The sequence below is a fragment of the Oryctolagus cuniculus genome, chromosome 11 (genome assembly GCF_051225735.1).
Source record: "Oryctolagus cuniculus isolate XC-2025 breed Fujian yellow rabbit chromosome 11, ASM5122573v1, whole genome shotgun sequence".
NCBI lineage: Eukaryota > Metazoa > Chordata > Mammalia > Lagomorpha > Leporidae > Oryctolagus > Oryctolagus cuniculus.
In genome coordinates, this window is record NC_142877.1 from 55,277,281 (window position 1) to 55,298,188 (window position 20,908).

The 20,908-nt window shown below is 60.9% G+C and overlaps 1 protein-coding gene across 3 annotated transcripts in view; it reads left to right on the forward strand.

Moving 5' to 3' along the window:
• ACVR1B (activin A receptor type 1B) overlaps nucleotides 1-19,933 on the forward strand; it is a 38,255-nt gene extending 18,322 nt beyond the window's left edge. For all 3 annotated transcript variants that reach the window (XM_051845500.3, XM_089308384.1, XM_089308385.1), the window contains 8 exons: nucleotides 3,635-3,874; nucleotides 4,471-4,719; nucleotides 7,469-7,699; nucleotides 10,591-10,758; nucleotides 11,089-11,245; nucleotides 12,603-12,727; nucleotides 16,191-16,321; nucleotides 17,276-19,933. In XM_051845500.3, coding sequence (XP_051701460.1) covers nucleotides 3,635-3,874; nucleotides 4,471-4,719; nucleotides 7,469-7,699; nucleotides 10,591-10,758; nucleotides 11,089-11,245; nucleotides 12,603-12,727; nucleotides 16,191-16,321; nucleotides 17,276-17,401 — 1,427 coding nt within the window. In that variant the 3' untranslated portion in view covers nucleotides 17,402-19,933. The remainder of the gene's footprint in view (nucleotides 1-3,634; nucleotides 3,875-4,470; nucleotides 4,720-7,468; nucleotides 7,700-10,590; nucleotides 10,759-11,088; nucleotides 11,246-12,602; nucleotides 12,728-16,190; nucleotides 16,322-17,275) is intronic.
• The last annotated feature ends 975 nt before the right edge of the window (nucleotides 19,934-20,908 follow it).

Below are 20,908 nucleotides of genomic sequence, written 5' to 3' on the forward strand. Positions count from 1 at the left end.
CCAGAAACATCATCCCCAAATATAAAACTGGTGTTTCTGATCCCGACATTAGATTTGTGGTCTTTGTCCTAACTTTGGACACAGTGCACGGAGGAATATTTAAAATAGGCCTGGTTGTGAGGGTGGCTGACGGCTGCTGGCACTGGGTGGAGAGGGCCGGCAGGCAGTTTGTGATCCGGTCCTAAAACCGTGAAGGGTGAGGCTTCTCTGTGCTATCTAGAACCCGGTGAGCGCCGTGTGTGAAATGTGCCAGCCCCGGCAGTCACCCATCCGTAGAAGCCGGAAACTGTTGTTTGTGCGGCTTTAAGAACACAGCAGCTTCACTGGCAACCTTTACCTGCTGGGGCAGACATGGGTGGTGTGCGGTGTGCCACTGGCTTTTTTTTTTTAAAGATTTATTTATTTGAAAGGCAGAGTTACAGGGAAGGGATAGAGATCTTCCATCCGCTGGTTCACTCCCCAGATGGCCACAACGGCCAGTGCTGAGCCAGGCTAAAGCCAGGAGTCAGGAGCTCCTTCTGGGTCTCCCACGTGGGTGCAGGGGCCCAAGGACTTGGGCCATCTTCTACTGCTTTTTCCAGGCCATAGCAGAGAGCTGGATTGGAAGTGGAGCAGCCAGGACTCGAACCGGCGCCTATACGGGATGCCGGTGGCACAGGTTGATGGCTTTAACCTGCTGCGCTGCAGCACTGGGCCCGCCACACTGCACTTGCATACCTGTTCCCTGGCGCTGTGCCCGGCGCCTTCAGGGCCTACCCACCGGGCAGCCAGGTGGGGCCTGCCCGGGCTGGGACTTGTCAGACTTCTCAGGAGGCAGCTCTGCAGGTCGCCGGGGCCGCAGCCAGCTGCTGATCATAGTGATCATACCTGGCAGCCGTGGCCGGGCCCTGCCGGGGCGCTGGCGGCTGCAGGTTTGCCTGAGGAACACGCGCACAGCAGGAGTGCTTCAATGGGGCTTTTGTTGCGGCTGCTCTCTAACTTACGTGTAGAGAGGTTTTGTCCCTGTGTGACTTCTGTGTCACGTGCCTCCTGGGTCATGGGATAAGGCGAGTGTCAGGCGTGTTTCTGTACACGCGTGTGGCCTTTGTAACCTCATGAGTCACCGTGCCACGGATCACAAGGGCCTCGCCCCGTTGGTCCCGATGGAGCCCCTGGAAGAGAGCTGAATTTAGGTTGCTGATGGAGGATGTGGCACTTGAGTAAACTCAGATGTGTTTGTAGTCTCACGGTCGCTTCTCTTGTTTCTGTGAAAAAGGAGTATGAACGGAAGACCAGGCAGAAGGGCTGTGTGTGCAAGACGCTGCGGAGAGACTCAGCCCGGAGTTGGGGGTGTTACATTCGGACAGTGTGAATGTGTAAACAGAACACGATTCAGGCTTCAGCTGGAAGGGACGTGAACGGGCATCTGCTTGGGTCCCTCCTTTTGGCAATCGGGCAAGAGAGCTCAGGGGCTTGCCCGCCCGCCGGCAGAGCTGGGGCCGTGCTGGCTAAGTGCGCGCTGCCCTCGGCTGGTTTCTTCATCTTTTCTCCACTTCAGGAGGAGGTGCTGACGTTTCTTGAGCACCCACTATTTCTTAAGCACTCTTTGAAATGTTCCACGGCGCGGGAGTCTTGGCTGGGCTGAGAACCAGTGATTAGCCTCTGCGCTTGGTGGGCTGAGCAGCGTTCCCACAGGCTCCGGCGCCAGGTTAATCAGCAGCTCCAGGTCGAGTGAGTGAGTAACGTGGAGCCGGTGCTGGGCGTGGGGTCTTTGGGACCTGTCCTGCTCCCGTGGGGGCAGCCCTACACGCACAGACGCGCATAGCCCCCCCGCGCGCCCAGCTCAGTCCTTATCACAAACCCACAGGGCCCAGCCCCCGGTTGGTTCCGCGTCCCGTCTAGCATGGATTTCACCACTTTGCTCCTTTCCTGTCTTACACCAAGATTGTTTAAGTACTTCCCAAAAATAATGAGCCACGTGTGGGCGTGTTCGTTCTCCGGAATGAATCACTGCGAATGGGGCTGTGAACCAGCACGAGCAGAAGCCGCCTCTGGGCCCCGGGGGGCTCCAGCCGTGCCGCCCGGCTCACGGATGGCGGGGAGCGCGCCTTCTAAGGGGGCCGCCAGGCGTGTGGCCCTGTGTGCCTGCCCGTGCTCAGGACAGCCCCTCCTGAAGTTGTTCCTCTCTCCCTTCTGCAGATAAAGCCGGCGCCCCACATGCGTGCTAAGAGGGGACCCCCTGTGCCCTGATGCCACGAGGTGGTAGCGGGCTGCCTGGCGGGGGGGCATCCCAGCACGGGTGCTGCGAGCCAGATGTCCACTGGGGCCGGTGAGAGGGGGAGGCGAAGCGGCGAGCCACGGCGTATGCAGCAGTGGTGTGCGGGCTCCCCGGGGCTGGCTGCCTCCCGAAGCGCTGGGATCGGAGCTCGGGAGGAATTTGCTTTAAACTCCCTTTAAGGCTTGGACCCTGCTCTAATGAGCACCTGCCCAGACCCTCCAAGCAGGTAGCTGCACGCTCTAGAATCTTCCCCCAGAAGAGAAGATCTGAGCCGACGCGGGGGCCACAGCAGGTCCTCCCGAGGCGCTGCGTGGGGCTGCCCCCGTGTCTCCGTGGGTGGGAAGAGCCAGGGATTCTTCAACTGATAGAAAGCCTGAGGGAAAAGGCCTGAGACACCGGGCAAGGGCTGTGCGGGAGCTGACCATTTGCAGGCCACACCTGGGTGGGACCGATCCCTCTCGGAGCCGGCTGTGAACGCAGCCTCGCTGGCGTCCAGAGAGCTCTGCCCACGCGGCAGCCGGGGCCGGTGGCCCTCCCGCCTCCATCCCCTGGCTGCCCCAGCCTCGGTATTCTAGTGGCCAGCGCGACATTCCTGCCCCTCCCAGGAGGTCAGGGCTAGGTTAGGCTCATGGGAGACAGCGCCAGGGAGAAGCAACTGCTGCCGTCTGGGCTATTCTTGTTAGTCAGATAAATAAAGGCCTGCGGCCCGGGGCTGCTGAACTGGCTTCAGAGGCGCCGAATTAATTTACAGTCATTTCCTGTCAGTGGCACACACTTAGGGATGATGCATACCCAGGCAGGCCCAGCGGGCCCAAGGTGAAACTGCACACTGCATGCGTGAGAGGAGCGGTGGAGTGCTTGTGCACACGTGTGTTAGTTATGGTGCCAGCCACGCCTTCTGGGACACTGCTGGTGCGCTCACGCCCGCCCCGCCGGTCCTCAGTGACTCCCTGAGGTCACTGTCACAGTTCTTCCCTTTGGAGCACCTGCCATGGACTGAAGGGAGGAGTGGCCACGGGGAGCCTCTCAAAGGCAGGAGAGAACGTGGGAATGCGCGTGGGCCAGCTCTGGAGCCCATGGAGTTTCCCATGGAGTGTGTGTGTTGGAGGTGTCCTGTTCCTGTAGAGGCCGATGCGTCCTCCGCGGGCGTCTAGGGGAGGGAATCTCTCGCGGGCCTGGGACCCAGCCCCGGCAGGGAAGCCTTGGGCATGAGCGGGCGGAAGGGGCGTCCTGCTTGCAGTTGCGTTTCTGGCCCGTCTCTCATGGAAGCTCCTTGTCGGGTTCTCACATGTGCTAGGGACTTGCAAAAGGAGCTGGACGAGACCTCACCGTCACTGTTGCTGTGCCCCCTATCCCCCCCACCCCCGTCTCCCGCAGCCTTGCTGTGTGCGTGCACCAGCTGCCTGCAGACCAACGACACATGTGAGACGGATGGGGCCTGCATGGTGTCCATTTTCAACCTGGACGGGATTGAGCACCATGTGCGCACCTGCATCCCCAAGGTGGAGCTGGTGCCCGCCGGGAAGCCGTTCTACTGCCTGAGCTCGGAGGACCTGCGCAACACCCACTGCTGCTACACGGACTTCTGCAACAAGATCGACCTGCGGGTGCCCAGTGGTGAGTCCGCGGCCTGTGGCCGGCTCGGTGTACCCCTTGGGGACAAGGGGGAAGTCTGACATGTAGATGAGAAAGAGGGCAAAGTTGGTGCCACTCGGGTGCCAGCTACATTTCGGGCTGTAACAGCAGCCATGGGCCCTGGTGACGAGTGGAAGAGCCAGGGCAGGGGTGTCCACGGGAGGACGTGGGACGGGTGAGGAAGGAAGTGGCCCCAGAGGCAGGCAGAGGGGCCTGGTTTGGGCAGGGGGTGTCAGATGTGGTGGGTGGCAGTGATGGAGGTGGGGGACGCCAGCCCCACCCCTCTGCGAGGATGCCACTGGAGAGAGCCCTGAGCGCCGTCGTAAGGTTGGGGGAGGCTGGCCTGGGAGCAGGAGCAGCGATGCACCGTGAGGACACGCGGTGGGCCATGGGGCGCCTGGTGAAAGGGGTGCCTTTGCACAAGAAGTCTGGGGCATCTGGGGCACACGGGCGGGCAGAGCAGCCCAGTGAGACCAGAGAGGCCGGAGAGCTGGGAACCCCAAGACCACAGGGCTCCCTGTCCTGCCCCTTCCTGTTTCACTGTTGGCTCTCTCCTCCACCCCTCTCGCTTGGCCCAGGCCACCTCAAGGAGCCCGAGCACCCGTCCATGTGGGGCCCCGTGGAGCTGGTGGGCATCATCGCCGGCCCCGTGTTCCTGCTCTTTCTCATCATCATCATCGTCTTCCTCGTCATTAACTACCATCAGCGTGTCTACCACAACCGCCAGAGACTGGACATGGAGGACCCCTCCTGCGAGATGTGCCTGTCCAAGGACAAGACGCTGCAGGACCTCGTCTACGATCTCTCCACCTCGGGCTCCGGCTCAGGTACCGCGGTCTCCAGGCGTCCCCGGGCATCAGGGCAGGAGGGGCCCTGCCCTGGTTTCTGCCAGCCCTCTCTCATCCATCCGGCTTCATAGCTCAGTTCACAGAAAGCCTCTCGTTGCCTGGGAAGCCACGGTCAAGGGCAGCCGCTCCCTTGCAGGAGCCCCGCCCCGCTCCGAGGCCGCGGGGTGCTCCCGCAGGGCCCCTCTGGGTGCCTGTGACGTGGTGACAGCTGATCATTGATCTCTGAGCCTCCCGTAAGGGGACTCAGGACACCGAGCCAGGCTCGCGGGCCGGGCTCTGTGAATCATTGACCCAGGGGCTGGGGGAGGGGCGGGCCAGGGCGTGCAGCCTGGCGCCAGCCCTGTGGTGCACCGCCTGGCCGTGTCCGCCCAGTCTTTCTCAGGTGAGGGGACTGAACCCAGTGCCAGACCTGGGCACCAGGCCAGCACTGAGGGCTGGGGAGCCGAAGCTATTCAGGGGTGTGTGTGTGTGTGTGTGCGCCTTCAGTTGGGTGGGAATGGCATAGCAAAGGGGCGCTGAGGGGGATGAAGCCGTGGTCTTAGTAATGTGGGCGCCCCCAGGGATCGTGGTGAAGCCGGCAGGGTCTAACTGTGTCCTCGCCCTGGCGCCCTGGCCCTGGCACGAGGCTGCTGCTCTGAAAGGAGTGCCACCGTCACAGGCGTGGCCGCCGCTCCTCCCTGCACGCAGCTGTGCTGTGAGCCGCGCCGGCTCCTGAGTGTCCATGGCTTTTCCTTTATTAAGCCCTGCAGCAGAGAGCTCCGAGATGATGGATGTATTTAAAAAGCTGCATATTTTTAGAAGTCGAGAAAATGCACGGCTGCTTCCTTGCTGGAAGGTGGGACAGTGGCTAGAGCCGCCTGGCTGACTGTGACTGGAATGGCCGCGGCTAGGGGAGGCCCTGGGCCTGCTCAGTTGTGTGCAGGCAGATGGCCGGTGACTGCGGCTCCCTGGGTGGATGAGTCCCTTCACCGTTCGGATCGGACAGAGCTCACGCCGTGCTGCGTGGTTTTCCGTGCAGCAAGTCCAGGCTGCCCGTTCCTTCTAACAGCTGTGCACTCAGCACCCTCTGGCGATACACGGCCACCCCGGGCTGGAGGGGGCCGCCCAGGGCCGGGTACGAGAGGCGGGATGTCCGGGGTGTCTTGCAGAGTGTGCATGTGAGGGTCTGGAAGAACGAGGTGACATTTGTGAGAGGCAGGGGACAGAGCAGGTCACGGAAGGCACCCTGAGTGAGCCTGGGGGAGGAGACACAGGTGCTGGCGCCTGGGGCCGGGGACCAGGTACACAGCAGAGGCATCGGCTGAAAGGTTTTCGTGTGGGAGAGGGAAGCTGGTTTTCTGTAGAAGAAACTCTGGGAGCGGCTGGAGCAGGGCTGTGTGCAGACGTGTGGCCCAGGAGGAGGCGTGGCTTTGGGGCTAGAGCCCAGTGGGAAGTCCTTGAGGAGAGGGCCCCAGTGGGATGGACGCAGGGCATGGGGAGAGGAAGGGCTTGGCGTGAGGGATGTCGGTGCCTCTCTTCTGCCTGGTTGAGAGCTTTGGACAGGGCACAGGTGGTGGCACCATGGGTTAAACTGCCACTTGGGACACCCGCGTCTTGTATCCGAGCACCTGCCTCCACCTTGGCCTCCAATTCACCTTTCTGCTCTTGTGCCTGGGAAGGCAGCGGATGACGGCTCAAGTGCTGAGTCCCTGCTGTCCATGTGGGAGACCCGGATGGACTGTCTGGCTCCTGGCTTCTGGCCATCCCAGCCCCAGCTGTTGCAGGCATTTAGGGAGTGAGCCAGCAGGTAGAAGAAGAGCCTGTCTCTTTCTCTATTGCACTGCCTTTCAAACTAATAAGAAGGAATAAATAAACGTATTTTTAAAAAGCATAGACTAGGAGTATTGTGGCACAGTGGGTTAAGCCACCGCCTGCAATGCTGGCATTCCACATGGTCGCTGGTTCAAGTCCTCTGATCCAGATCCAACTCTGTGCTGTTGTGCCTGGGAAAGCAGGGAAAGATGGCCTGAGTACTTAGTAGGCCCCTGCACCCACATGGGCGACCCAGATGAAGTTCCTGGCTTCAGCCTGGCCTCGCCTTGCCCCTGTGGCCATTTGCAGAGTGAATCAACAGGTGCAAGATCTCTACCTCTCTTGCTGTTTCTCCCTCTCTGTCACTCTGCCTTTCAAATAAATAACTGTATGTGTGTGTGTGTGTGTGTGTGTGTGTGTAAGCGTAGGCTACGAGAGTCAGAGACCTGGATTTGAACCCCTGTGTGAACTTGGATGCGTGCCGTAACTTTCCCCTTTCAGCCTTAGTGTTCACATCTGTTACGTGGGGTCACGATGTCTGGCTCACACATGGGAAACGAGCCTCGGGCTTGGCAAGCCTGCAGTAGATGGCAGTGTACACCCACAGACCCGGGTCACTACCGTCTATGTGGGGGAGGAAGTGGAGGAGTCACGGCAGCCGTGATGTTAAGGGGGACTGGACAGCTGAGGAGACCCAGAGTCACCATGATGAGTCGTATAGAGAGAATAAAATTAACTGTGGGCACGGACGTCGCCCCCACCCAGGGCAGAGCTGGAGCTCCAGCGCCCGTGGGCCGCACCGCACCGCCCTCTGGTGGCCGCTGAGGTGGCTCCCAGCCCGCCCGGCCCGGCCATCCTCCGCCCCCGCCCCGCCCTCCCCGTGGAGCGGAGCGGCCCGTGTGTAACGCCTCGTTTCTCTCCCTTCTCTGGTCCACAGGGCTGCCCCTATTTGTCCAGCGCACAGTGGCCCGAACCATTGTTTTACAGGAGATTATCGGCAAAGGCCGCTTTGGGGAGGTGTGGCGCGGCCGCTGGCGGGGCGGCGACGTGGCTGTGAAAATCTTCTCTTCCCGCGAAGAGCGCTCCTGGTTCCGGGAGGCTGAGATCTACCAGACGGTCATGCTACGCCACGAGAACATCCTGGGCTTCATCGCCGCCGACAACAAAGGTGAGGCGGGGAGGCGGGGCCCACCCCAGGCCCGGAGCTGTGTCATCTGCAGGGGAGGCGGGGCCCACCCCAGGCCCGGAGCCGTGTTGTCTGCGGCCCCATGGGGCAGTGCCCACCCGAGACCTGGAGCTGTATTGTCTGTGGAAAGCTGACCCAGAAACTCGCGTGGTTGCCACCAACATACAGCCATTAGCCAGACCCGCCAGACCCACCGCCATGCCCGGCTGGCTTCTCCCTAGCCCCGTTTTTCCAAGATTTACTTGTGTATTTATTTGAAAGACACAGAGTGGGGGGTGCCTTCTGTCCGCCGACTTGCTCCTCAGTTGCATTCAATAGCCAGGACTAGGCCAGGTTGAAGCCAGGGGCCAGGCGCTCCATCTGGGTCCCCGGCGTGGGTGCAGGGGCCAAGCACTTGGGTGATTGGAAGTGGGGCAGCAGGGACTTAGGCGGCACAGGTAGCTCAGGCGCTGCGCCATGCCTGTGGCCTCGATTTCCTTCCTTCACACGCCCCCAAACCCCACCCTGGGGTGGCCCACGTTGGGGCCCTGATAGGTTTATCCTGACAGTCATCACAGTGAGGAACTGCGTCCTCACCCCTGCCAAGAAAGGGGAACCACAGAGCCACGTGATCCACGTTCTGTGGCGTCACCAGCATCCGGGACACTTCCGTAGTGCAGGCGCCACGGGAGAAGGAAGCCCTGCCTGGCCGCCTGGCCCCAGGGCGTCCCCAGGGCATCCTTTGGCCTGGCCCTGTGGTCCCTTACCGCCCCCTCCTCTCTCCTTTCTTGGTGTGTGCCTAGGCCCTCCCTGTCTGGGGGCCTTGCAGGCTAGCAGAGACCCCCGACACCCACCCCACCCCCCGCGCAGGAGGTGAGCAGCAGTGCCCAGGTGGCGAGAGCTGCTCAGGCAGGGAAAGCCGGCCGGCAGGGCACTGCCCACGTGCAGCGGTGACTTGTCACGGCTGGGGCCCGGCGACGGACTGTAGGAGCAGCAGGCCGAGGCCAGCTCTACAGGGCCTTTTGGAGGGCTCTGTGCTCTGTTCCGAAGATAGCGGGCAGTGGCTTGAGTCTGAGTCCTTGCTTAGTAGCAGTTAGTGACTGCCGGGGGCCGGGCCCTCTGCCAACCGCTCAGGTTGTAACACACGAGAGCCAGGCTCCAGGGTGTGGAGGGCAGGAGCCCGTGAGGGACCAGGTGCGTGTTTTCAGCCGCGCTTCTGGAGGGGGGACCCGGCCTGCATGGGGTACCGAGGACCCGTCTCTCTTCCTCGTCCCTAGCACGAATGGCCGCGGATGTCCCTCGATGGAGAGCGTCGGAGTGGGCTTTGCTGCCTGTGGGCCAGCCGCTCCCTTTCAGATGGGGACAGATCATGAAGCATCAGAAGACGCCTTGCCTCTTTCTTTTTTAGATTTATTTATTTGTTCGAGAGGTAGTTACAGACAGGAGAAGGGTGGGGGTCTTCCAACCGCTGGTTCACTCCCCAGTTGGCTGCAATGGCTAGAGCTGCGCTGATCCGAAGCCAGGAGCCAGGAGCTTCCTCCAGGTCTCCCACATGGGTGCAGGGGCCCAAGCACCTGGGCCATCTTCCACTGCTTTCCCAGGCTATAGCAAAGAGCTGGATTGGAAATGGAGCAGCCGGGACTCGAACCAGCACCCATATGGGATGTCAGCACTGCAGGCGGCGGCTTTACCCGCTATGTCACAGCACTGGCCCCCGCTTTTTTTTTTTTTTTTTTTTGACAGGCAGAGTGGACAGTGAGAGAGAGAGACAGAGAGAAAGGTCTTCCTTTGCCGTTGGTTCACCCTCCAATGGCCGCCGCGGCCGGCGCGCTGCGGCCGGCGCACCGCGCTGAGCCAGGTGCTTTTCCTGGTCTCCCATGGGGTGCAGGGACCAAGCACCTGGGCCATCCTCCACTGCACTCCCTGGCCACAGCAGAGGACTGGCCTGGAAGAGTGGCAACCGGGACAGAATCTGGCGCCCCGACCGGGACTAGAACCCGGTGTGCCGGCGCCGCTAGGCGGAGGATTAGCCTAGTGAGCCGCGGCGCTGGCCCCGCTTTCCCTTTCAACTTGTGCTGGGTGGGCCCCTGGTTGTGATCAGAGAAGCCCTGTAGCCGCTTCCTATGTTAATTCTGGCAGCTGTGCCTGGAGGGCTCTGGCTGTGGAAGCCCACGCAAGGGCCGGAGCAGGCAGAAGGTCAGACCCCTTGGCTCTTGTCTTGTTCCCGTGGTACCTGGAGCGTGGTGTACTGGTGCCTGCGGCAGCCGGGGCTCAGAAGTGCTCGGTCCCTGTTCCAGCCTCACCTGTGACGCATCAAGTTGATTAGATCACTGGCACCTGGTGTTTCCTTTTCACCCTGTGCCCTCTTCCCTGTCCCCTCCCCCTGCCTGTCCCCACTGCCCACATCTGAGACAGGAGCCGGCATCTCCAGGCAGCCTGAGCAGTGCGCTGGGCTCTGGCACAGTGGAGTATAGCAGGGTGGGGGGCCTGCCCTGCTCTCACGGGGAGCCCACAGCCACCGCTGGGCAGGAGCGCCAGACTGTGGAAAGGCGTTGCGGTGGGGTGCAGTGGCAGCCTGAGAGGCCTCCGAGGGTTGTGGAGCAGCTGCAGGTGCAGCCCTGGACACCTGGGAGCCAGGCTGGTCAGGCTGCGGGGTGTTGCTTGCTGTCTCCTGGACTGCTGACAGCGGGGTGCTGTTAGAATCCCACAGCCTGGCTGGCCTGCGGCCATGATGGGGTGCCGTCCCCTGTCGTTGCTCAAGACGGCAGCCGGTGCCCATGGCAGACGAACCGGGCGCGGAGGTGTCAGGAGGCATGCAGGGGAGGTGGCAGCGCGGCACAGGTCCTTCCCTCCCATCTCGCACCTTCTCCAGCATGGGCCTGTGTCGTCCGCAGATAACGGCACGTGGACGCAGCTGTGGCTGGTTTCCGATTACCACGAGCATGGCTCGCTGTTCGATTACCTGAACCGGTACACGGTGACCATCGAGGGCATGATCAAGCTGGCCCTGTCGGCTGCTAGTGGGCTGGCGCACCTGCACATGGAGATCGTGGGGACCCAAGGTGAGCGCACCCCCCTCCACGTGCCCTGGCCCCTCGGCGGGGCTGCACTGGAGGACACAGACCTCTAGCCTCGCAACAGCTCTGTGGGTGGTGTCGGCTCTGGTCACAGAGGCGGGGCTGGTTGAGCGGGGCGACAGACTCTGCAGGCCACGGTAGGAAGCCAGCATGGAAGCTGGATCCTGTCACCAGCCTGTGCGTGGTGGCAGCAGGCGCATTCATGCAGGGAGGCGAGGATAGCAGTGGGGCGGTCACGTGCTGCTCCTCGTCCCACCCCAGGAGGGCCGTTGCCATCTTGTAACGCCTGACCCACGCCCGCTGCTCTCCTGCCAGGGAAGCCGGGGATTGCTCACCGGGACTTGAAGTCCAAGAACATCCTGGTGAAGAAGAACGGCATGTGTGCCATCGCAGACCTGGGCCTGGCCGTGCGCCATGACGCCGTCACCGACACCATCGACATTGCCCCCAACCAGAGGGTGGGCACCAAGCGGTAGGATGTCCCCCGCACCCCGGCCTTCCCCCTTCCCGGCCACGGGGCTGTCGGTGGTCCTGAGGGCGGGGAGTGAGCGGAGAATGTGGAGCCAGCTCTGGAGGTGGGGTAGGCACAGGGGCTGGGGGCGGGAGGAAGGTGCCGTGCTCCACAGGGCGGCTGGCCAGAGGCCCCTGAGAAGCCGGGCTCGGCGGGCCGGGCCGGGTGGAAGTTGGGGAGCCCTTGAGGGTGTGAGCCAGCTTCCCACCTCATCCACAGTGACATAAAGAGGAGGGGCCTCTGAGTACAGACTGACTTGGGAGGTGGAACTGGGACTGCCTTTTTTTTTTTTAAATATTTATTTGAGAGGCAGGGGCAGAGAGGGGTCTTCCATCTGCTGCTTCACTCCCCCGGTGGCTGCAATTGCCGGGGCTGCGCCGATCTGAAGCCAGGAGCTGCTTCCAGGTCTCCCACGCAGGAGCAGGGGCCCAAGGACTTGGGCCATCTTCTGCTGCTTTCCCAGGCCACAGCAGGGGGCTGGATTGGAAGTAGAGCAGCCGAGACTTGAACTGATGCCCATATGGGATGCCGGCGCTGCAGGCCAGGGCTTTAACACCACAGCGCCGGCCCGGTTCTGTGTTTTGCTCATAGGTTTCACTTGAGAAGCAGAGACAGAGCTCCCAAGTGCACAAAACAAACCAGGCTGAAGCAGGAGCCAGGAATTCAGTGCAGCTCTCCCACGTGAGTGGCTGGAGCCAGGCTCCTGGAGCCATCGCTGGTGACTCCCAGGGTGTGCATTAGCAGGAAGCTGCTGTCGTGAGCCTGAGCTGCAAGTCCAGCCCCGGCGCTCTGGTGTGGGACCTGGGCAGCTTAACTGCTAGGCTGGATGCCTGCCCCAGATAAACAACATCTCGATGTGTAAGAAGCAGAGAGACACAGCGGCTGGGGCTTGGCGCGGCTGTTCAGTCACCGCTCAAGTCAGGTCGCCATCGCCCCGGATCATGGTGCCTGGATCCTGCTGCGTGCACCCCGGGCAGCAGTGGCGACGGCTCCCGCCACTCCCAGAAGAGACCTGGAGTGGCTGCTGACCTCCTGGCTCCAGCCTGGCCCAGCCCAGCTGCTGGGAGCATGTGGGGAGCGAATCAGCAGGTGGAACATTCTCTCTGGCTCTTCCAAAATAAATCAGAGATACACCTGAGACGAGGGCGGCACCAGCAGAGCTGTGCTGGGGCGCTGAGATCTGAGTCCAAAACAAGGAAGCTGCAGTAACGAGAAGCACTCGGGCCAGCCCCAGCCCCCAGGGCCCGCCCGGTGCGCAGGGGCCCCGAGCCTTTGCTTTGGGGAGGAAGTTGTGACCGTGTCTCCTTGGCTGCCGCAGGTACATGGCCCCGGAAGTACTGGACGAAACCATCAACATGAAGCACTTTGATTCGTTCAAGTGTGCCGACATCTATGCCCTCGGGCTGGTGTACTGGGAGATTGCCCGACGGTGCAACTCTGGAGGTATCTTTCTGTTCCTTCCCTGGCCACAGGAGCTGCCTGAATGCGCCTCTGTCCTGCGCCGCCCCCTCGTCCCCTCTTCTCTCCTTTCTTTCCCTTCGCTTTCCTGCTTCCTCCGATTGATTAATTAGAAAGTTGGAGTGACAGAGAGAGAGGAGAGACAGGGAACTTCCCCCTGCTGGTCCACTCCCCCAGGTGGCCGCAACAGTCAGGGCCAGGCCAGGGGAATCCAGGAGCTTCTTCCGGGTCTCCCACGTGGGTGCAGGGGCCCAGACACTTGGGCCATCCTCAGCTGCTTGCCCAGGCATGTTAGCAGGGAGCTGGATCGGAAGTGCAGCGGCAGGACCTGAACTGGTGCCCATAGGGGATGCCGGCATCACTGGCAGAGGCTTCCTCTGCTATACCACAGCGCTGGCCCTGTGCCCCCATTTCTTATCTTTTTTTATTATTATTTTTTTTTTTAAGATTTATTTATTTACAAGGAAGAGTTACAGACAGAGACACCCGGAGAGCCGCTCACTTCCCAGATGGCCACAATGGCCTGGGCTGGGCCAGGCTGGAGCCAGGAGCTTCCTCTAGGCCTCCCACACGGGTGGCAGGACCTAGGTACCAGGGCCATCTGCTGCTGCTTTCCTGGCGCATTAACAGGGAGCTGGATCGGAGGTGGAGCATCGAGGGCTCAAACCTGGTGCTCACATGGGATACCGGCATCTCAGGCAGTGGCCTAACCCGCTGTGCCACAACGCCGGCCCCACCCCTTTCTTTTTATACCCTGTCGGGTGGTTGGTGCCAGAGCCTGAGTCACACGTGGGACTCATCCAAGCGTCGGGGCTGTTGGAGGCAGCTGCGGGAGGGAAGTGTTTGCTCTGCGGAGCCCCCTGGTGAATAGTGTTTCGTGTCGTGCTGACCTGGAGGCTTTGGTTAAGCGTCAGAGAGACAGAGGCACAGACACAGACAGAGCTCCCCATCTGCTGGCTCGCTCCCCAGAGGCCTGCAACAGCCGAGGCTGCGCCAGGCCAGGGCTGATGCCAGGAGCCAGGAGCTCCGTCCTGGTGTCCCACAGGTGAGGCAGGAGCCAGGAGCTCCGTCCTGGTGTCCCACAGGTGAGGCAGGAGCCAGGAACTCCATCCAGGTGTCCCCCATGGCAGGCAGGAGCTCAGTCGCTTGAGCCATCAGCTCTGTCCCCCCGAGTGGCAGGAATCGGGTGCCAGGAGCCAGGGCCCTGTATGAGACCCCAGGGCTCTCATGGAGGGTTGCCAGTGCTTAAGAGTGGCCAAATGCCCGCCCCTTGTTTGTCGTCATTCCGTGCGCAGAGGCAGGGTGGGGGGACAGCACAGGAGCCAAGCAGGGCTGGGGCTCTCCTCCCCGGCAGAGGCACTGCGTGCTGGCGCGCTGGCTCTCGGGCCACAATGCTGGGGAAGCCTGGCGTTTCGTTCCCAGGGTTAGCAGTGGTCCTTTTGGTGTGGGCGTTGAGGCCACCCCATGGGCTGCCTCATCCAACATCAGTGTGGATCCAAGTCCCAGTGCTCTGCTTCTGACCCAGCTGGATGCTGACGCGAATGCTTGAGCCCCTGCGCCCATGCGGCAGCCCCAGCCTGGCCCAGCCCCAACTGTTGGAAGCGTTTGGGGAGTGACCCAGCATGTGGAAGATCGGTTTTCTTCCTCTCTCTCTCTCTCTCTCTCTCTCTCTCTCTCCCTCCCTCCCTCCCTCCCTTTCTCTCCCTCCCCCCCCCTTCCCCTTGCCTTCTTCCCCCCACTTCTGTTACTCTGCCTTATAAATAAAAAATAAAATTTAAAAAGAAGGGACCGACACCGTGGTGCCTGCAGTGCCAGCATCCTATGTGGGTACCAGTTCAAGTCCTGGCTGCTCCACTTCTGATTCAGCTCCTTGCTCATGTGCCTGGGAAGGCGGTGGAAGATGGCCCAAGTGCTTGGGTCACTGTGCCCACGTGGGAGATCCTGGCTTTGGTTTGGCCCAGTCCCGGTCATTGGAGCCATTTGGAGAGTGAATCAGTGGATGGAAGATCTCTCTCGCTTGCTTTCTCTCCCTCCTTCTCTCTGTAACTGTGCCTTTCAAATAAATAAATAAATATAATTTTTAAAGATTTATTTTATTTTGTTGAAAGAGTTACAAAGAGAGAGGGAGAATCTCCCATCTACTGGTTCACTCCCCAAGTGGCCACAACGGCCAGGGCTGGGCCAGACCACAGCCAAGAGCTTCTTCTTGGTCTCCTACGTGGGTGCAGGGGCCCCAGCACTTGAGCCATCTTCTACTGCTTTACCAGGTGCATTAGCAGGGAGCTGGATCAGAAGTGGAGCAGCCAGGACTCAAACCAGCACCCGTATGGGATGCCTGCATCGTAGGCAGTGCTTATACCCACTGTGCAACAATGCTGGCCCCATAAAGCTTTTAAAAAAAATTTATGAAGAAGTGAAACTTTCCCTAATTCTTTGTTTGTTACCAAGACTTTAGCTTGAAAAGGGAAAGCAAGAAAAATACATGATTCTGTGTTATTTTTCAGAATAATGAGTTCATTTCTAGCATCCTGCGATGCTGACAGGTCTCTCTTTTTAGAATCGTTGTGAACTGGTGGATTTAAAAATATTTGTTACTGTCAGAGTTATTAGTCTTACTGTTGCCTGAGAGTTCTCATCTCTTCCCAGCAGGGAGTTCTTGAAGTGGAGCCTTTTAAGGTGATCTGGTAGTCTTTTTCTTTTTTCTCATTATTTGAGAGGCAGACAGTTTCCATTCTCTGATTCGCTCCCCCAAAAGCCCACCAGGGCTGGGACTGGAGCCAGGAACTCGCTTCAGGCTTCCCAGGTGGGTGACAGGAACCCAGCTACCTGAGCCATCACCTGCCGCCTCCCGGGGTCTGCATTAGCAGGAAGCTGGAGCTGGGGGCCGGAGCTGGCAGTCGGACGCAGGGATGCAGGTGTCTTTAAACACACACACACACGCGTCTTTTTTTTTTTTTTTTTTAAGATTTATTTATTTATTTGAACAGGAGAGTTACAGAGAGGCAGAGGAAGGGAGGGAAGAAGGGGGAGAGAGAGAGAGAGGTCTCCCACCCGCTCGTTCACTCTCCAGATGGCCACAATGACCAGGGCTGAGCCAGCCTGAAGATGGGTGCCGAGAACTCCATCCAAGTCTCCAACATTGTTGTCCAGGGCCCAAGCACTTGGCCCATCCTCCACTGCCTTCCCAGGCGCGTTAGCAGGGCGCTGGATCAGAAGGGCACAGCCGGGACTCAAACTGGTACCCGCGCGGGGTGCCGGTTAATGCACCGTGACACAGGGCCGGCCCCGTTCTCAGTACTCCGTGTTTCTGGTCGCATAGCCAGGGCCAGCCCGCTTCGTAGAGCCCAAGTTGGTGTTCACAGATGCCAATGTGCATGCCGATGTGCATGATTCTTGAGTGAGCTCCTCCTCCCGCTGGGAACTCAGGCACACCTCCTCTCTCCTGCAGGAGTCCACGAGGAGTATCAGCTGCCGTATTACGACTTGGTGCCGTCCGACCCCTCCATCGAGGAGATGCGGAAGGTTGTTTGTGACCAGAAGCTACGTCCCAATGTCCCCAACTGGTGGCAGAGCTACGAGGTAGGAAGCCTGCCCTGCCCATGGGGCTTTTCTGAGGGCGTCAGGTGCAGCAGCCGGCCAGCCGCATCCCTGGAATCCAAAGCTTGGTGGTGGCTGACACGCCGCCGCGCCCCCGGCAGCGGTCAGGGTGTAGGACGTAGCAACACCAGCAGGCTGTGCTGGAGGTGCATGTGAGACCTGAGTGAGTGCTGTCTGCACCCGGGTCCCCTCCCCAAGTTTCCTTAGCACGGAGCTGGAGCTGCAAATGTTCAGATCTGAAGCACTTGGGTTCTGGGTTCCATGCTGCTGCCTGCCGGGCCTTCAGAGGTGACCGCCCTCCCAGGACGCAGATCAGCGAGTGGTGCCTGGAGCTGCAGGGCTGGCTGGAGCAGGAGGGAGGCGCGGGGGGGCTGCCTGTGAGGAAGGGGCCACCCTGCAGTCTGTGAGTGGGAGCTGGGGTTCGGCTGGACAGCGTGGGGGAGGTGGCAGGCAGAATGGCGAGGGGACAGCGTTTGCTGGAAATCATTTATGACGTAGACAGGCATTCTGGGCTCCGAGTCGCTTCGGGGCAGGGTTTCCTGGCCACGTGCACGTGGGTCTCCAGGCTGTCTGTGGCTCAGCTTTACTTTGTACCAGCTTTTTCCGGAAGTGGGTTGTCACTGCAGTGCCCAGCACGCAGATTTGAGCGTGGGGGAATGATTACCGCAGTCCAGGTAACGCACCTGCCCGGCACCCGGGTGCCTTTTGCGTGCGGTGAGAACTTAGGGTTCCAGAAGACAGCCCCGCATGGGTAGCTATGACTTTTAGAGGGAGCTGCCGCTAGAGGGCACGTGTGCACTGGCGAAGGAAACCCCCGCGTTCGCTCCGTGGCGGGAACAGAGCCGCACGCGTCTGTTCTGCTGCGGCCGCAGGAGCTGCCGCCGGCTGGGGCTGGCTGTGGGCCGGGAGCGCTGAGGGCCGGTGGGTCTCTTGCAGGCGCTGCGGGTGATGGGCAAGATGATGCGGGAGTGTTGGTACGCCAACGGTGCGGCGCGCCTCACCGCCCTGCGCATCAAGAAGACGCTGTCCCAGCTCAGCGTGCAGGAGGATGTGAAGATCTAGCCTGCTGCCGCCCCCACGCAGCCCCGTGGTGAGCGCACGATGGAGGCCTACCTCTCGTTTCTGCCCAGTCCTCCGCGGCCAGGAGGCCTGGCCCGCGCGCGGGACAGAGCCCGGGAGACTCGCCGACTCCCACGATGGGTTTGAGACACAGACACCTTTTCTATTTACCTCCTGATGGCGTGGAGACTCAGAGCGGATCGCGCGCTGCTTGTAGTGGGCGGTCCCGCCGACTCTGGTGCCCCTGGCGCGCGGCCAGGAGGGGCCGCAGGAGCGGGCTCGCTGCCAGCGCTGGGGTGCCCCAGGGCGGCTCCAAGGAGCTTGGAGTGCAGCGCTGAGCCACGCGCTCCCCGCCTCACCCGCACGGACATGGGGGGAGGGGCAGGGGGACCGCCGCCGGGCCGGGGGCTGCCGCCTGTTTGTCCAGCCGTGCGCGCCTGTGCCGAGGTGCGCCCTCCGTGGTGTGTGTGTGTCTGTCTGTCTGTGTGCGCACTCACCTGCTTCAGCTTCCTGTGCGCGTGCAGGTCAGGTGTGTGCCCGTCTGCTGTCTCTGCGTGCCGGTGCCTCTGTTCCCCAGTGCGCAGCATCTGGTGTCCCCGGGGCCCCTTCCCAGGAGGCCCCTCCCCCCCGAGGCCCGCCCCCCACATCCACGCAGCTCCCCTCCTCCATTCCAGTCTCCCGGAACCAAAGCTGGCCCAGTTGTCCACGGCAGGAGAGGTTTTCGGGTCAAAATTGGGAGCAGGATGGGCAAGGGGAGTCTTGGGCACTGCGCTCAGCAGCGGCACAGGGCATCAGGGCGTGGACCAGCCCCAGGCCCCGCCCTCAGCGTCGAGGACAGGCCCCCCCGGGGGGGGGGGCTTTGAAGCTGGGTCGCAGGACTCCGATCGGAATGTCGCATCTGCCCTGTCCCAGATTCTGGAATCAGCAGTGTACATTTTTGGTGGTGGTGGGTTCAGGGTGGGGAGCCAGTGGGGGTGGGCGGGAGGTGTCGGGCTGCGTGGGGCTCTGCCCTGGGCCGTCTGGGCAGTGGGGGAGGGCGGCTGAGGTCTGCACCTGCTGCAGGGACCCTGGCCGGGGAGCAGCCCGAGGCGAACGTGTTCTTTAACCAGAGTAGAGTATTGAATGATCTCTAGAAACGGTTGTGGGTGGTGACTCGGTCAGCGTATCTAGGTATATAATAACTTTGAAGCCATAACTTTTAACTGGAGTGGTTTGATTTATTTTATTTTATTTTATTTTATTGGGAGGGTCTGGATTTTAACTTTTTTTAAATATTGTTCAGTTTTTGTAAAAGGAGAACCATCTCTGTGTGATGATTACCTCTCAATCTATTTGTTTTTAAAGAAATCCCTACAAAAACAATCACACACAAAAAAAGATGATTCTGTGATCTAACGCACATAGCTCAATCACACTGGAAACGTCTGTCCTTGAACCTGAGCCTGTCCACTCAGCCCTGGGGGAGCCTCCTCATGCGGGGAGGGGTCGCGTCCCTGCTGCGTCCGGTTCCCTGTGTGCCTCTGCCCTGCTGCGCCCCCTGCAGGCGGTTACTGAGCATGCGTGTCCCGCCCGGCCGGCCCGGGGAAGCCCGGGAATGCGACTTCGAGGGCCACGGCCTGGCCCTACTGCTCCTGACGCTCCGGTGGCGGTGGCGCCGGCTCCAGTGTTGAGACCACTGAAGAAAAGCGGGTTCTGCCCCCGCCTGCAGCGAGACCCCCAGATCCCCAGTCTGCTCTGAGCCCCTCCCTGGCCCCCGGGAGGGGCCGTGTGCAGCCTCAGCGCGCCCCTGCCTCCAGCCCAGCAAGTCTCTGCCAAAGCCTCCCCTCGGCCTCCCACGCTCCTGGCCGTTCTATTTATAATTTCCCCCTGTGTTGCTTTCCTTGCGTTAAAGGAGATCTTTCCCCTAACTTTTTGGGCCGATTTACTGGCCACGGACTGACTGCCCTGGATTACCAGTTGCATCACCTGGGGTGGGGGCGACGTGCTCACCCCCCATCACCGACCCCCCTCCTCCGTGCGGGAGACCCTCTGTGGCGGACTGCTCCGCCCCGAGCCACACAGCCAGCCTCTGGGAACCTGCCAACTCGCAGCCGCCATGACTCCCGAGCCGCCGGTCCGCCACTTCTGTCCTGCACGGCTGGGGAAGGCTGAGCAGGTCTGAGGAAGTCCCACGCCTGGCCCTCACCGTTCTTGACACTCGGCCGGAGGTGGGGAGACGCTAAAGCCGCGCTGGTGCGCCAGGTGCGCGGCCCCGGGGGCCGCCTGCACCTTCGGATTCGGGGTTCACAGACCAAGTCCAAGCCCGTTCTCGGTAGGGGCACCCTCGAGGCTCCCCCCCGCCCTGAAACGGCACTCTCGGTACTTCTGTTTGTTTTTGTACATTTTATTAGAAAGGACTGTAAAATAGCCACTTAGACACTTTACCTCTTCAGTATGCAAATGTAAATAAATTGTAATATAGGAAATCTTTTGTTTTAATATAAGAATGAGCCTGTCCAGTTTCTGCTGTACATTATTAAAAGTTTTATTCACAGAGCTCCTCTCGTGCCAGCTGTCTTACGTCTGCAGAGTGATGGCCCAGCCTTTGGGGGTGGGGGGCTGGGGTGGGCAGAGGGGGAGGCCACCCCTTCCTCCCAACGGCCAGGGTCCGGGCAGCCTTGATCCCTCGGAGACTCAACCCCGTAAGCTCCGGAAGCTGAAGCGCCGTGTGTGTCCCAGTGACCCGGTCAGCTGCTACCGGTCCACTTGCCCTTGCGTCCTGGCTGCAGTGCTGTCGACAAAGTGGCAGAAGCCCAGGAACCTGGCTGACATGCCACTGTGGCTGCATCCCCTTGGGATCTGCGCACCTGCTCCTCCGGAGACACCAAGAAGGTGGTTTGTAGTGACTGTCCACCCGGTCAGGGAGGAGGCCCCCTTCTAATCGGGCACCTCACCAGGGTCTGGCCTGCGAGTGGCAGGTTCAGCCTCAGCACCGGGGAAGTAAGGCCGGCAGCACTGCCGGTGCCCCTGGAGGGGGCCCCCTGTCATCGCTGTAGGGCCCCGGGACACAGGAGACACAGGAGCCAATTTGAGTGGCTTCTCACTGGGGTCTTCATTTCGCACCTCTTTGACTTCCGTCCCCCACGCCACGTGTCGTGATCTTCGCAGTCCTGCATGCTTGCCAAATACAACCAAAGCCAGATGCACGGTAGCCGAGTTCAGGAGAGACTGCCCTAGGAGCACGGAGGGCAGCCAGACCGGGAGAAAGCCTGGGCAGCTGATGATGGCTGTGTGCACAGAGCTTAGCCCGGGAAGCGGAGTCCAGAGACCCAGGGCGGAGCTGGGGCTGGGGTCTGGAATCTGAAAGCAGAGCCCTCCCTCAGGAGCCGTCAGTCTCTCAAGGCTTTCTGTTGATGGCTGAGGCCCGCTCGCGTCACAGAGGGCGCAGAGCCAATCACACCTAAGACACAGCTCCCGGGGGCAGGCCTTTGGCTTGGCAGGCTGGATGCCCCCAGTCTGTCTTTGTGGAGT